This window comes from Hemibagrus wyckioides, linkage group LG17 (assembly GCF_019097595.1).
Source record: "Hemibagrus wyckioides isolate EC202008001 linkage group LG17, SWU_Hwy_1.0, whole genome shotgun sequence".
Lineage (NCBI taxonomy): Eukaryota > Metazoa > Chordata > Actinopteri > Siluriformes > Bagridae > Hemibagrus > Hemibagrus wyckioides.
The window spans coordinates 9,022,516-9,037,660 of NC_080726.1; the positions used below are offsets into that span (position 1 = coordinate 9,022,516).

The window sequence follows — 15,145 nt, forward strand, 5'->3', positions numbered from 1 at the left end:
ATCAGGAGAGAGAACAATAGGACAGGAATTACTCGAAAGACACTTGGGTTCACCTGCCAGCGCCCTCCTCAGGCCTGGCAGGGAACAGTCCAGCAATTCCTGACAAAAGCTTTATCATAATTACTAAAAAAACAAACAAACAAACAAAAAAAAACCTTTTTGTGTTTCTTGGGGCGGGGGATGGGGTTCGGGGTGCATAGTAACTACATATTGGAGAAGTTATGTTGTAAGGTACACATTTTATCAATATACATCTATGGTGTTTGTTATATATAAAATAAATACTAAACTATTACTTACGTCAGATGTTTTAATCTTGTAACAGTTGCAAGACAGTAATACTGTTCGGCTGGATTTGTCTTCAAGGTACAGAACAACATTTACTACATGCGGTTACAGTTTATTTCATTCTTTATTAAATACAGCTGCAAGTAAAATGTCAGTGGGGGGTTATGACAACGTTAAATTTGCAAGAGCTTCATTACAACCGACTACACCACCTAGGGTATAAACGGAGACCCCAGGAACTCCCTACCAAAATAGGTTCGTCATCAAGGTATGGAACAGTGGAAAACACCAACAGAAACTCAGATACACAATTCATTACAATCAAGGGATACAGAAAGAAAAAAAAAAAGGTCCAAAGTCCACACTCAGTAGCAGTCCAGAGTTAAAACAGTCTCAGCTGGGCATCAGAAAATCACAGCCACCATCCTTTTACCCTCAATTCTCCAATAAAGGCCATGGGAATGGTGATGTTGGAAAATAAGAAAACACTGGCAGCAGCCAACGTAATAGTCTCACCGCACTTCATATGCACACAGATTTTCAGTCTACTCAATAACACTATACCCTAAAAAATGAGAATCGGCCGATCTAAAAATCACTTATTTAAGAAAATCATCCAATCTGGTTGTGGACGCATGTTCTTCCCGAGGGTGATTAACAGGAATGTTAACAGTTCCACCGCTAAATCGAAATCAATCGTATTCACAGAATGACCGGATAGCAACCCCGCTATCCAGTCTGGTGTAGTCATGCGCAGAAGAATCACGTCAGTGTTCGCTCTCATCTCGCAGCACCCGCAGTAGACTCCCGCAAACATCCATCCACGCGTGTTGCTCGCCCACAGGGCTCCACGAACCGATAACCCTTCCGGCATTACACCTTCACACAGCCATACAGTAGGCCGCCACGCTGCATACTCCTTACTGGAAACGCTGGCGCAGAATCTCTTCTTCTCCTTCTCCTTCTTCTTCTTCTTCTTCTTCTTCTTCTTCTTCTTCTTCTTTTTCTGCTCCTCCTCCTCCTTCTCCTTCTCCTCCTCCTCCTTCTTCTTCTACTTCTTTTTACACAGCAACCCACACAAAAGCAAAACACCCAAAGTGAGCGCATGCACAAAAAAAGTACACACACACACACACACACACACATTTTTTATTTATTTATGAGCAAGTACTTACAATTGTGAATGGTTTATTAAAAAGGTAAGTAATTAATTATATTGATATTAGACCATTGTGTTATTTTTAATCATTCGTTGGTAGCAATAAATAATGTTAACTGACTAGCTAACACCTGGATTGGGAAACTGTGCAATTAGCTACAATTGTATTTATATCTATTACCAAGAACAAATAAGGAATATATGAATATACAATGGAACAATTCCATGCAGAAAACTTCATTCTTTCTAATCCTGACCCATGTATCTTAAATTAATGAAAGATCATCTAGAGTTGACATTCAGTAACCTGCTGTCTGATTTAATTAATGAAGGGGCAAATGTGGTTTCCTTTCATGCCATGTTGCAAAGTTATCAAGAAGTTACCAAGTTACTGATTTTCTGATGTGTTTTCTCCACTGCATTTTCACACTCATCTCTGAATATATGTGAGTCTGTTTCTCTAATTTATGCTGCATTATTAAGGTTTTCATTTGACTTATGATATCAGAGATGCACTCTACACTTATTGTTTTTGTTATTTAATTTTGATTTGCGTTTCTACTGATATTATCATACATTTTATTGATACGTTAATGGATAACTTGAAGTATGACCCCTGGTCAGCTTGTGCTTTGACAACCTGTTTTCTTACTTACAACGCTTACTGTTTTCTGTAGACGTCACAAGTCTTTGTTACTAACATGCATTTGTCGTTATTGCTACTAACCCTAAATCGAAAAAAAGTCTTAATATGACCTTATCGTGGCATTCATATTTGTTCACCTCTTAATCACCATATTTCCGAAAGGACCGGTTAGATCGCGTGCCTACTATGTGAAAAGAAATTAAACTTTCGTTAAACGATTTCCTCTGTAAATCCCTTATAAGATCCAGCTGTTTGTAAGAAAGGAAGTATGTTTGAGTTATCACCAGCAAGGCAGGAATTCTACAAAAAGTAGTTAGTTTCAGTTCTGCTGTGGAGGAGAGAAACTGCATGTGAAATATCTGCGTCTGCCCAGACGATGGTGCTCCAAGATCATGTATTATGATCTGTTGTAGCAATAGACTTTTTTTCTATTACTATTATAAATCCCAAGCTGAACAGAGCAATAAAGACATTAGTGGCGATCCAGGAGGTCTCTTCCTGATGGTGTGTTTGTTGTACTAGTAAGGAATTTACATACAAAGGAAAAAATTTCGGCACAGTAGCATACACTAGCTTACATGTATTTGGCAATGTGAATTCCGTTAAACGTAGTAGGCAGAGAACTGAATACATTATTATTATTATTATTATTATTATTATTATTATTATTATTATTATTATATAACAAATGCAACAACAGCATTATATTATACAATAATATTATTAGGAGACTGTGAGCCTCGAATTCTCCAAGTGCATTTAATTTAGTCTAAAGATAGTGTGCTTTTATCGACATCTGCATATCAAGTAAAAGTGGAGAAAACATCATGTAACACTGACCTCTGGGGGAAACCTAAAGTAAGAGTTTAAACTTGCTTTTACATTTTTCCATCTTTAGCGAAGTAAAATTAGGGCTTGAAAAGAGATGTGTAATGAAGGGTGTACATACCACAAAAGCAAAAGCAAACACTTGGTTTGTGGGCAGGACTTTTGCTTGTACCTCCTACTACAAGAAAGTTAAATATAGTTGTAAAGCAGATTCAGCTGATCGCTAAACAGATACAGAATAGTTTTTCTGCATTCAACATCCAAAATGTAAGTTCATTCTCCTTTTATTTATATAATTTTAATTATTATTATTTTTAAACAATATTAGTGTTGCTATTATTGTACAGTAAGTCTGTATGCAAATGTTACTTACAGGAATATGAGTTAATCATTTAGTCATTATTTATATAATATTTTCTATTCACAGTCATGTTTTCTTTGAAAAGCTATACATGTAATATAAAGTTAAGGAAGACAACATTTGAGTGACTTTGAATCCACTTTGAGTTAATTGTTTAAACACAATTTCTTTAGTAAGCAGACTTTAATTTTGCAGTCATGATCACTATAAAGAAGAATTTTTTAAAGGTTAGCATTTCCTGTCAACCTTTAAAGTATATGAAAGTCTAAAGTATATGAAAACCACGTCTGGTCTAAGTATACTTTATAGTAGAGTTTTTCTGTCAGTTTCCTGCTGACACAGAGATCCACCAAATTTTTCCAGTTTTATTAGAAGTTTCACTTTCCCAATTTCACATTAATCCATAGATTAATGCCATTAGGTAAATAAATACAGTAATCCCCCGTTTGTTACGTTCCAAACCCACCCGTGATAAACGAAAATCCGTGATACACAGACGCCACCCCAAAATGCTTTTTTTTATTGTTTAAGCGGTAAATGACCCTCCCACACTCTTCAAACACTGAATTCTGCTTCCCTTTCCCCAACTGCACGCAGAACCAGCAGCCAATCAGAATCGTGATTAATTGAATGGGGCATTCCGATTGGCCAGGTTCGTTCCTCCAGCCGTACTGTATATTGATTTTCAGCATCCCGGCACCGCGCTTTCCTAAACAACGCTACGTGTTCTTATTAACATTTTACATTATTCTAATTCATGTTTATGTTTTGTAATTAATAATTATTTTTTTATTAATAGATTACCTTATTTCAACATAAAAACAATTCACAATAAGGTTACCGCGATAGACCGGGAAAATCCGGGAAGAAAATTAGTTATGTTCCAAATAAAAATCCGCGATATACCGGGACCGCGATAAATGAACCGCGATATAGCGGGGGATTACTCTACATAAATAAAACCGATTTGGATCATTTCTATATCATTTGTGAATGTTTTCATAATTGGCATGATAGAATTACCACTGATGGTAATGTGAACATAATAACATTTTTATTATAGTGACAGTCAGGAAAATTATATTTTTGGCAACAGTTCACCAGATTTCCCACAGCTTATCTCACATCACTTAAACGTTTTAATGAACTAAGCTGTGAAGGTCAGGGGTTCACACACTTTTTTTCATCCAGGGACCCCTTTAGCCAAAAAACAACAACAAAAAAACATATGCACAGAATTTCAGTTCAAGTATTTGACTTAATACTCATAACTTTTGAATAATTTTCAATTTCTTGGAACATTTTATTCTTGAATTATCCTCCGACACAACATATTTGGTTTTGTAGTTATTGAGGGTGTACTAAATCCATTTAATTCAAGTAACCGGTCAGACATATTTTTTTTAATCACAAGAACTAGATAATTAATAGAATGTTAATAATTGTGTTTTGTCATTTTCACCAGTATAAATCGATTAAACACTTGCTGGTGTTGAGGGCTACTGAAGGAAATGACTGGCCGCCCCTGTTTCCCAATTCATGTATCAAATGCTGGACAGTTAAATGACCTGTGTACAAATGTATTTAAATAGATTAAATTTCATTGTTATAATCATACTTGTAACAAGGTATAACTTATTATTTACTCACCTTCCCCTGATGTACAATAGATTTCTATGTTTATGATTGTAGTCCATTATTTCCAAAGGTTTATTATATTTACTAAAAAATGGTTCTTTTGTTTAGAATATCTTACAGTGATGTTGAATTCTTTAATCAAATAGCGCTGATTCATTTGATTCATTTTCTATAACAACAAAAACTCAGAAGTTCCAGCTGTAACCTGAATGGTAGCTTGATATTAATGTGCTGGTTTTAATAGATTTTTGTTTCCAAAGTAACAGCTCACCCACAAGAACTTGTTTTGCTCTACATAATCTATGGTTAATAATAAACAGACTTTTTAAAGCATGTTGAAAAATAATTCAATGTGGGCTAATTTAGAAGCTGTATTGTCCACTGGAGTGTTGTCGGCAATCTTGAAAATGTTTTCTCATCTGGTGTTAGCACCTGGTAGACATGCCGCTCTTCTGCTCTGTAAGATAAAGTTGGTCAGTGTAGCCCTTTCATAAGTGAACAGAATTAGAGCTGAAATTGGCCCTAAATTTTATTTAAATGCTAGGCAAACATAACTCAAGATCAGCTGCCCAAGCCTGACCCACAGCACCTCAGTTTTCATTGTCTGAACCCAAACAAACTAAACTGTTTAACATTATTGCTTGAGGTGCACAGTGTTTAAAGAGTGTGTCAGATCAAAAAGATGTTTACCTTTTTTTGGGTGGTGGTGGTGGTGGTCTTATTTGCATAGTGACTACATATTGTAGAAGTTTATATAGAATATATGTTTATGGTGTGCATATATATATATATATATATATATATATATATATATATATATATATATATATATATATATATATAAATTCTAACTTATTATTGACGTCAGATATGTTTCAATCTTCAAACAGTTTAAGTTGCAGCATGGATCTGCAGACAAAAATACTGTTTAGCTGGATTTGTCTTCAAGGTACAGAATAACATTTACTTTGGTTACATGATGTTTCAATTTATTTCATTCTTTATTAAATACAGCTGCAAGTAAAACATAAAAACTCTGTTTATCATCTTCCACAGTGACCTTTGCCTCTGTTTTTTCGGATGTGTGGAAAGCAGAAGTTGCCACTCCAATCGAGGCCCTGGTGTCATCTTGTGTCGTGTTGCCCTGCACGTTTAATTACCCTGCTGCTCAGTATCCTGAGTCTCTGGTGAAGGGAATCTGGCACAAAACGGGAGACAGGGCACATCGTATCTATGATGAAGATAGCTATAATGTTGTAGACAACTTTAAAGATCGCACAAGGCTTGTTGGTCGATTGGGTCAGAAGAACTGCACACTGGAAATTAATGGAGTGAAAGACCACGACATTGGTCCATACTGTTTTAGAGCTGAAATCAAAAATTTTGAAAAATTCTCTTTTGAGGAGGCGTGTGTGCGCATCAATATGATACGTGAGTTTGGTTTTAAAATTGACACATTTACCATTTTCTCTGTGTGTTGAGATTTGAGAAATAAGCATTTCAATAATGATCAAATATATATACATTTAAAAAAACTTTATTTAATTAGTGGCATATACTGCATGCACTACCAGTTAAACATTTTTGACATGTTTGGCTAAACTTCAAGAGTACAGTATACAGTATTTATCAAGATACTCTAGAATGTTATATTTATATTGGAACATATTAGTGCTATAAATTAAGTAACACTGGACAAATGTAGCTTATTAATATTGTAAATGGGTCATTTATCTATAGGCTTAGAGTAAAGGGTTCATGTTCCACTTGACTTTAACAACACCTTAATTTACAGTTTTATTATAAACTTGTTTGTTTTTTTCCTTATTAATTTGCTGATAGTAGGTAAACTAATAAAATGTAAGTAATTCCACAAAATGTTTGACTGGCAGTGTTTATATGTCTTATGAAACTCAGTTTTGTTGTCTAAGAAAGATCAGTGTTGTAGCATCATTAATTTAATAACTTCTTGTAAAAGACGCTTTGTTGAAATTACATGCGTAATATTTTTTTCTATATGAGCAAGTAGTTACAATTGTGAACGGTTTAATTTATATTCTTTATATTCTATAGTTAGATAATTAACCTATTCTTTCCTGAATATCATCCGCATATTAATTAATTTGGAAGTTATTAAGATTTTATTTAACAGTAATAAGTATGCCTTTGTACTTTGTATACAGCTGAACCACATAAACCATCTCTGGATCATGACGAATCTGTGACAGAGGGACTTCCTACCCTGTTCAAGTGTTATATCACACACACCTGTCCCACACACCCCCCAACTATTGAATGGAGTCGTTCAGATGTTAAACCCCGTGTGACCAATAAGCACAATGGCCATGGAGTTTGGGAGGTGGAGTCCCTCCTGTCCTTCACTGCCACACAGGAGGATGATCACAAGGACATCACCTGCACTGTCACTTTCCACGGCGACATCAAATCTCAAGTTACTCACAAGATATACGTAAAACGTAAGACGAATTAGGTTGCATGTCCTTCATAAATCAGGTTCTTATGATTGGCTTTTCTAAACTAAATCCTCTTTAACACCATATATACAACTGGCAGGTTTTTCCTAAAAGTTAAATTAAATATTACATGAAACTTACTATTTGACTATTGTTTCTGAAGTGCCCTATATACAGCATACGTGACTCTTTGCAAGCATATATGGTATATTTTATGTTAATAGGGTTGCAAGACACTTGAAGCAAATAATTAAAGGCAGATATATTCTTTATAGGCTCATGAACAGTTAACTACACAACAACGAATCTTTTACAGGTAAAGAAAATTACTTTCACATCATTATCCCTGTGGTTGCTGTGCTTGGAACCATCATTCTGTTTGGAACAGCATGTTTCTTCGTGACCAAGAAATACAAGTGAGTCTGAATGAAACTGAAGATTCCAAGTTGCTGACATGTGCATTATATAATTTTTCATGTTGTTGTAATATAGATTTCATTTATTAATGTTGTGTTACTAGTATTTATGAAATATTCCCAAGATTAGTCCGATCAGTTAGACATTCATTCATTCATCTGATAACCCACACACACTTATACATAGCTAGCCATGACTGTTATAATATTTGTTTTTTTTCTTTTACCTTACCATTAGGAAACAGATTCAAGACCTCCAATCTAGAAATCCAGATGGGTAAGTAATTAGTGTTATTTTTAACCATTCGGTGGTAGCAATAAATGGTGGCAGCATGGTGGCTTAGTGGTGGCTTAGCACTGTTGCCTCACAGCAAGAAGGTTCTGGGTTCAAATCCTGGGTTCCGGGTTTACTCCGGGTACTCCGGTTTCCTCCCACAGTCCAAAAACATGTACAAGGTGTGTGGTTGTATATCTGTCTATATGTGGCCCTGTGATGGACTGGCGACCTGTCCAGGGTGTACCCCTGCCTTTCGCTAATTAGGAATAAAGTGTATAAAATATAGACAATGGATGGACTAGTTAATACCTGGATCGGGAAACTGTGAAATTAGCTACAATTGTATTTGCATCCATTTCCAAGAACAAATAAGGAATATAGGAATATACAATGGGACAAGCCCATGCAGAAAACACAATTCCTTCTAAACCTGACCCATGTATCTTAAATTACTTCGAGATCGTCTACAGTAGACATACAGTAACCTGCTGTCTAATTTGAATAATGAATGGGAAAAATGTGGTTTCCTGTCATGCCATGTTTACAGGCTATACACTATGAAGATGTTGTACACGTTTGTCTGCTTATGGCAGTACTGATCTGTTTATGTTAATAAAATCCAATTAATGCAATAATAATTAAGACAATATACATTAACAATAGATAGTGAGAAATTTTATTTTTTCTTACATATGGTAACTTTAAAGGGCCACTAGAAAAAATAAACTAATAAATAATAAGGGTATGTTTTGATATTTTGGCCATTATATAATTATACATTCTTTTCTGTTTGTGCGATGCTCCATTCTAACAGTAACATTAAATTTAATAATAATGATTGGAAATTATTACATACCAGCATTATACACTTAGATGTGGATAAATTATTTAGTAGGTTGTGCAAGTCAACTGAACAATATAATTTTTTTTTTTTTTTATATCAAAAGAATTACATTAATAAATATGTTTGTATATTACTCCTGCAAATATACAGTGTGTGTACCAGAGACTAATTCATAAATAAAAGCATCTGTCAAATCTCCAGCTCTACTAACTGCACTGCAGTTCCAGTGCATGATTTTATTTACAGAAATGTGAAGACTGATCTATTCTCATATACACTACATTGTGGTTTATTATTCTAAAAATGATGGTTCTTTTTCTTCACAGAGTATGGAGTCGTCTCTCCAGAATGTCTCGCAGGTCAGCAGGGATTAGCTTGTATACTACATTTTCCTTACCAGTCACAGTAAACTCTTTAGTATTAACTAACTCTCTTAACTATTTAGACGATAGGACTAATTTTTAAGAGATACATTTCCTACACATTCTGTAATGACTGATGTGGTTGTTTTATTCCTTTTATCAACAGGGTCAGGTCAGTGGGAAGAATGAGAGAATAAGTAGACTCATCTGTTGACTGTTTTTATACATACACTTCCAGTGCAAATCACACACACACAGACACACACACACACACACTCATACATGCTGGTACGCTTGAATAAAGTTTTAATATTTACTGCATGTTACTGTCAAACATGACTCAGATGTACAAGACCTTTTACTGATATAGTAGTCATATAGTTGCTATCAAAGTTATAACTGATCCTTTCTGAAATCAGTGCATAACAGTATGAATGTACTACAACCATATTATTCCACGTCACTGTTAATTTCTCACATCTGCTTGATTAAAAATATATATGTATATAAGTTTCAGGGAAAAAAAGTGTTAGAAAAAATGAAAATATTTGGAATAGAAAACATTATGGTGTTATGTGATGTGCATGTGTAACAAAGTTTACTACTTGTCTGAAACAAGTGGAAGATGGTGTTCATTTTAAAACAATACATGTTGTTTTATGTTTTATGCATTCATCAAAAGTAAAATATCCTGTAAATATTTACCATTTGCTAGGATTTCACTTTCTCTCTAACCAATTTGTTATGTTTATGATATTAATGCTAGTGTAATCTATCAATAGTAGAGCATTATTTAGTTCATTATGGCCAGTTAGTAAATTAGAGACATGTTCCTCTAATTTAATGGAGTTCATCCCCTTTAGATGCAGTTCATCCTCTAAGTAGATGAGGTTTATGCTTTAGATGGAGTTTATCCTCCAAGTAGATGAGGTTTATGCTTTAGATGAAGTTCATCCTCTAAGTAGATGAGGTTTATGCTTTAGATGGAGTTCACCGTCTAAGTAGAGGTGGTTTTTGCTTTAGATGGAGTTCACCCTCTAAGTAGAGGTGGTTTTTGCTTTAGATGGAGTTCATCTTCTTTAGAAGTAAATGGAGTTCATGCTTCTAGAGAGATGAAGCAGATTCCTCTTTTTAGATGGATCATTTCTTCATCTATCTGACAAATACAATGCATGAAAAAGTGAAGTGGGATTAATAATTTGTCTTTGTGTAGTATTCTTAGAACTTTAGAACATTAGTGACACTTTTTTATCTTTTTATTTTAGCTCTTTTTCTGTTCCGTTTTTCTGTTCCTCCTTTATGACAGGAAAACGCAGACACGCTCTTACTTAAAAATGCACTAAACCTTGGTGGTTCTTGGTTTATTTGCATTCAGCATGTATGTAACATTTTTTCTTAAAAGAGTAAATAGAGACTTTAGTTGAATAATTAGTGATAGCATTATCTAAGGTATCAAAATCGGGGTTTTTTAACCACACTGACATTCGCCAATTGTCCCACATGAAGGTCTCACATTACTTATACTGTGGAGAGCTATTTTGCAAAGATGACTGGAGCTTCCCTGAAGATATTTTTCAGTTTATAATCATGATGCCTGCTCCTGAAAACCAAACAAATGTTTGGAATTGTAGTTTGTTGAATTATAAATAATAAAAAGCTGAACCAAAGACAAGGTAGAAGTATTACCTTCTTTTATGGAAAGGTTTTATTTATTTATTTTATTTATTTCTAATCTTACCTGACTCTTTATCTTTTATTGCTTAATAGGAACCATGGAAGAAGGCAGGAGCCTGATAGGAATATTGACACTAAGTAAGTAATTCTATTATGAATCTTTATTGGATTGTAAAAACTGCTGCACTGACAGACCCACAATTAAACCCAACAACAAATGACCACCAGAATATTTGTTTGTTTCAATGACTTCAAACGAACAAAAAAAATGCTAAAGGAAACCCAGTTTCTCAGCTTTGTATAGGCCACTTACATGTAGTAACTGAAATATAATATTTCACCTTTAATATTTTATTCTTTGAAGTTTGTAGATTAGATCACGTTTACCTGTTTATATTAGATCACAACCAAATAACCAAATGTGTATGTTTAAAGGCCAAACAATTATGCAAGTACCCTGTCAGGAACAGAAGGATTCTCAAAACCCCGCTGTCCATCTCCACAGAGGTAGAGTATTTTGTGTGCATTTTCTTATACTGTATTCATTTTTAAAATTTACTATTGCTTCACATCTTGTATCTTACACTGGATCAATTAGACAAGAAAGTTAAATAAATAAAAAAAAACATAAAAAAATTTTTTTTTTATTATTATTAATTTATTATTATTATTAATAATAAAAGGTGTCGTAGGTGATGTGATGCAAATTGATAGCGTATCCAACTATAGAGTATAGTTCTTGTTCAGAATTCCCACTGTCTAATGCACTACACCAGCAAAATTGCTATCTGGTTGTTAGTAGATGTTTACCCTATTAATTAAACCAGCATATATCATATATACATTGTGCATACATTACCATGTACATGTGGAAACTAAATAAATCAGACGCAAAGCAAAGCAGCCTAGTCAAAATTCCCCTTTCTTGGTAAGATGGACCTCAATGAGAATTCTATTCTTAGAGAATATCGATGACTGTGAGCAACTATAAACACTCATGAGCAAATAACTGTTTAATGATGTTATAAGAGGAATTACATTGACACATTGATATTTTATAGCATCAAATATAACTATAAACAGGATCCTGCACTCTCATTGCCATAGCCTGGGTTCGATTCCCAGGTATGTAGCTAAACCAGCCACTGAAGAGTTAACTCTCAGTGACCTAAGGTGTCCTAAGCCTGGATAGAATGGGCGGGTTGCGTCAGGAAGGGTATCTGGCGTAAAATCTGTGCCAAATTAAAAATGTGAACCAGATGATCCGCTGTGGTGATCCTGAACAGCTGAAAGAAGCCAACAACATATACAGATAAACAAATAAAGATTTTAATATTTGGCAAATTGCTGGAGTATAAATAGTATTATACACTTTGGGACATGCTATTACAGGAAAATAATCCTCTTTGGGGTGGAAAACTCCCAAAAACTCTACTTTGCATGGCACCAAACTCTACTTTGCATTACTTCTACTTTGCATCTCACCTTATCATCACCACCCTAGAGTGGAATGTTTTCAATCATCATGTGTTATTTCATTACACACTTTTTAGCCTTTGTCCATCCCTAATGTAGTGTAATACCGTATACTTAAAATATTTCTCGACATGTATAACATGCTATGTACAGTGCCTCCTTCTTATACAGCTCTGCAGGAGCATGCTGCTGTAGTATAAGACTTTTATTGTGTTCTTCATACTAATTAGTTTTATTTTTTTAATTAAGCCATGAATTCAGATAACTTTCAATTAATGAAATAGTACTATTAATAGAATAATAGTAATAATGTTATTTCTTGTGTTGTAACGTTTTTTCTAAGGGAAAATTAAAAAAATTAATCACAATCCTTCTTTTTCACAAAACGTTAGTGAAAAAAAAGCCTACAGCAAATCTGGTTTCAGATGTTCAGATGTAAGTCATTCTCATTACATTTCTATTCATTTTTCCACTTTAAATGAACATGATACAATATGATACGATTTCATAGAAAATAAGAAAGAATAGCTTTAATCAATAAAAGATGATTTTGATGTATTGATTGTAATAGAACATTCTGCTTATTTCTTTTCTCTACAGGGCTATGATGATGATTACACCAACGTGGGTGACCTCAACGTGTATGGGAATATCTGATGACAGAGATACACGCTATCATCTCTTTGTTTATGTTTATATATGTTACATTCTTTTATGCTTATAGTCTCTTGCCATTCTTTATGCTTTCTATGTGGAGTTGAGGTTTAAGTGAGGTCAGTCTTAATTTCTTGGCAATGACGAAATGATATTTTGCATACTGGAAAGGTTCACTGAACAGCAACTTCATCCGATGAACTTCGCAGATAATGTGTTTTCAGTGGGTAGTTTTAGTTCCTTTTACTGACTATGAGAAACCATGTTTATGCCCACACACTTATTCCATGAAGAAGCCCACCTAACCATCAACTGTACCTTAAAATATAAATGTAGATAAATATTTTGACGTGGATTTAACATGGAAGTAATGCATTTCGAAATAAGCTTTCATTATGTTACAGAAAGGATTGCTTTGCAAAAAAACCCCCCCAAAACAAACAAACAAAGCACTGATATTTGGATGGTTACATTACATACAATTGATTATTAATAAGTATTAACAGTACTATTATTGTGATTTTCTTTTGTCTCTGACAATCTGAATGTAAAAGAGTACTTGTTAATGTGTTGAGTGTATTTGTTTTGAATATGTACTGATTTTCATCAGTTTGTATAATTAAAAAGGCACTGTCAAGCATCAGTTTTTCAGCAATACACACTGAAGCAAACAGAATACCTGCTAAACGCTTCTAATCAGAATCAAAATTCTGTCTAGAGAAAAGGGACATGCATTTGTAGCTGGGGACTATGTAGTTGTAAATAAAATCATAATAAACTCAACACAAATTATTAAGTAGACTATTTCAAAATCGACTGGTTGATTTAAGATTTAAACCATAAGCTGTGCCAATCTACTATGCCAATTACGTTAACATATGCCCCTGAATATCCATACGTTGTTGTTCTTCTTCTTCTGTTCCCCGTTCGGGTTCGCCACAGCGGATCATCTGTGTTGCATATTTGATTTGGAACAGGTTTTAAGAAGCTCTTCCTGACACAAAACTCACATTTTATCTGGGCTTAATTGGGACAGGCACTGAGAGTCAACCCCTCACTGGCTGGGTTGGTTCCCTTGAGCAGTCCTTTAGAAATTCACCATTCTCTGCTAGCTTTTAAACTATGAATTAAAGAGTTACAGGCATAGACAAGAGAAGCATAGAGAAGCAGAAAAAATGAAACACGGGCTTCTAACCAATGTCTAAAATTTATAAGAATGACTCATTTCCCTATAGCACATAATTAAGTCTGTGGTTGACATCATTCTGTTTTTCTGCTTCTCAGCACATGCTAAATTTCATTACCATTAGGTTTTGATATATTCTGAATATATCTTGCCTTGCACTGCCCTGGTCCTGGACTGACTGTGTGATACAGATACTCTTTAGGAACTGTGGAAAAATATTTCGGTCCACACGAAAGGTTCAATATCTAACACTACTCTGTTAACACTTTGTAATTGACTCCTAACTCCACATTGACCCGACAGCTCAGCTTGTGCAAGACTCTAACTAAAGAAGACGAATTCATGCAGACTGGATGACTGCAGATACAAGGTTTTATTTGCAATCAGCGCTGATACAAGAATTGAGGTGCTCACGCATGAACATCCCAACAACCTCTAAAATGGCGTCTCAATACACAGTCCTTTTATGCATTTTTCTTATCTTCTCACATGTTCTCACGCTAATACCTCTTTGCTGAGAAAGTCCCACCTATTTTTCTTTTGGAACATTAGGTTCTTTTTGGACACCATTATCTTTTAAGTTGTAACTTTTCCGAATACCATTATAATCAAATTTTCAAGAATAATTTTATAAAAAATATCAGCGTTTTCACCCTTATTGGAAGGACTTTGTCCAGCTCACTTTCATCAAACAGCTCATTTGAACACAGAGGACAGCATGGGTAAGTTCTCAGGGCCGTGGCTCCATTGTTGTTGCTTAAATTTAATTATCATTATTCTTCTTATTAAATTTTTGTACTAGCCATTCCCTTATGTATCTTTCTACATATTTAATCCTAGATATCTCTCCAGGAACTATCAG

The 15,145-nt window shown here is 34.4% G+C and overlaps 1 protein-coding gene across 3 annotated transcripts; it reads left to right on the top strand.

Annotated features, from left to right (window-relative positions):
* The first annotated feature begins 1,341 nt into the window (after positions 1 to 1,341).
* LOC131367876 (myelin-associated glycoprotein-like) lies at positions 1,342 to 13,737 on the top strand. 3 transcript variants are annotated; one of them, XM_058413497.1, is made up of 11 exons: positions 3,090 to 3,188; positions 5,811 to 5,869; positions 5,977 to 6,351; positions 7,104 to 7,397; positions 7,711 to 7,810; positions 8,049 to 8,087; positions 9,258 to 9,290; positions 9,460 to 11,105; positions 11,403 to 11,474; positions 12,836 to 12,878; positions 13,044 to 13,737. In XM_058413497.1, the coding sequence occupies exons 2-8, from the start codon at positions 5,824 to 5,826 to the stop codon at positions 9,488 to 9,490; spliced, it is 918 nt and encodes a 305-aa protein (XP_058269480.1). In that variant the 5' UTR covers positions 3,090 to 3,188; positions 5,811 to 5,823; the 3' UTR covers positions 9,491 to 11,105; positions 11,403 to 11,474; positions 12,836 to 12,878; positions 13,044 to 13,737. The 3 variants fall into 3 exon arrangements, with proteins under 3 accessions (XP_058269479.1, XP_058269480.1, XP_058269478.1); XM_058413496.1 differs by lacking the exons at positions 3,090 to 3,188; positions 9,460 to 11,105; positions 11,403 to 11,474; positions 12,836 to 12,878; positions 13,044 to 13,737 and adding an exon at positions 1,342 to 1,487 and having other exon boundaries at positions 9,258 to 9,403; XM_058413495.1 differs by lacking the exons at positions 9,460 to 11,105; positions 11,403 to 11,474; positions 12,836 to 12,878; positions 13,044 to 13,737 and having other exon boundaries at positions 9,258 to 9,403.
* The last annotated feature ends 1,408 nt before the right edge of the window (positions 13,738 to 15,145 follow it).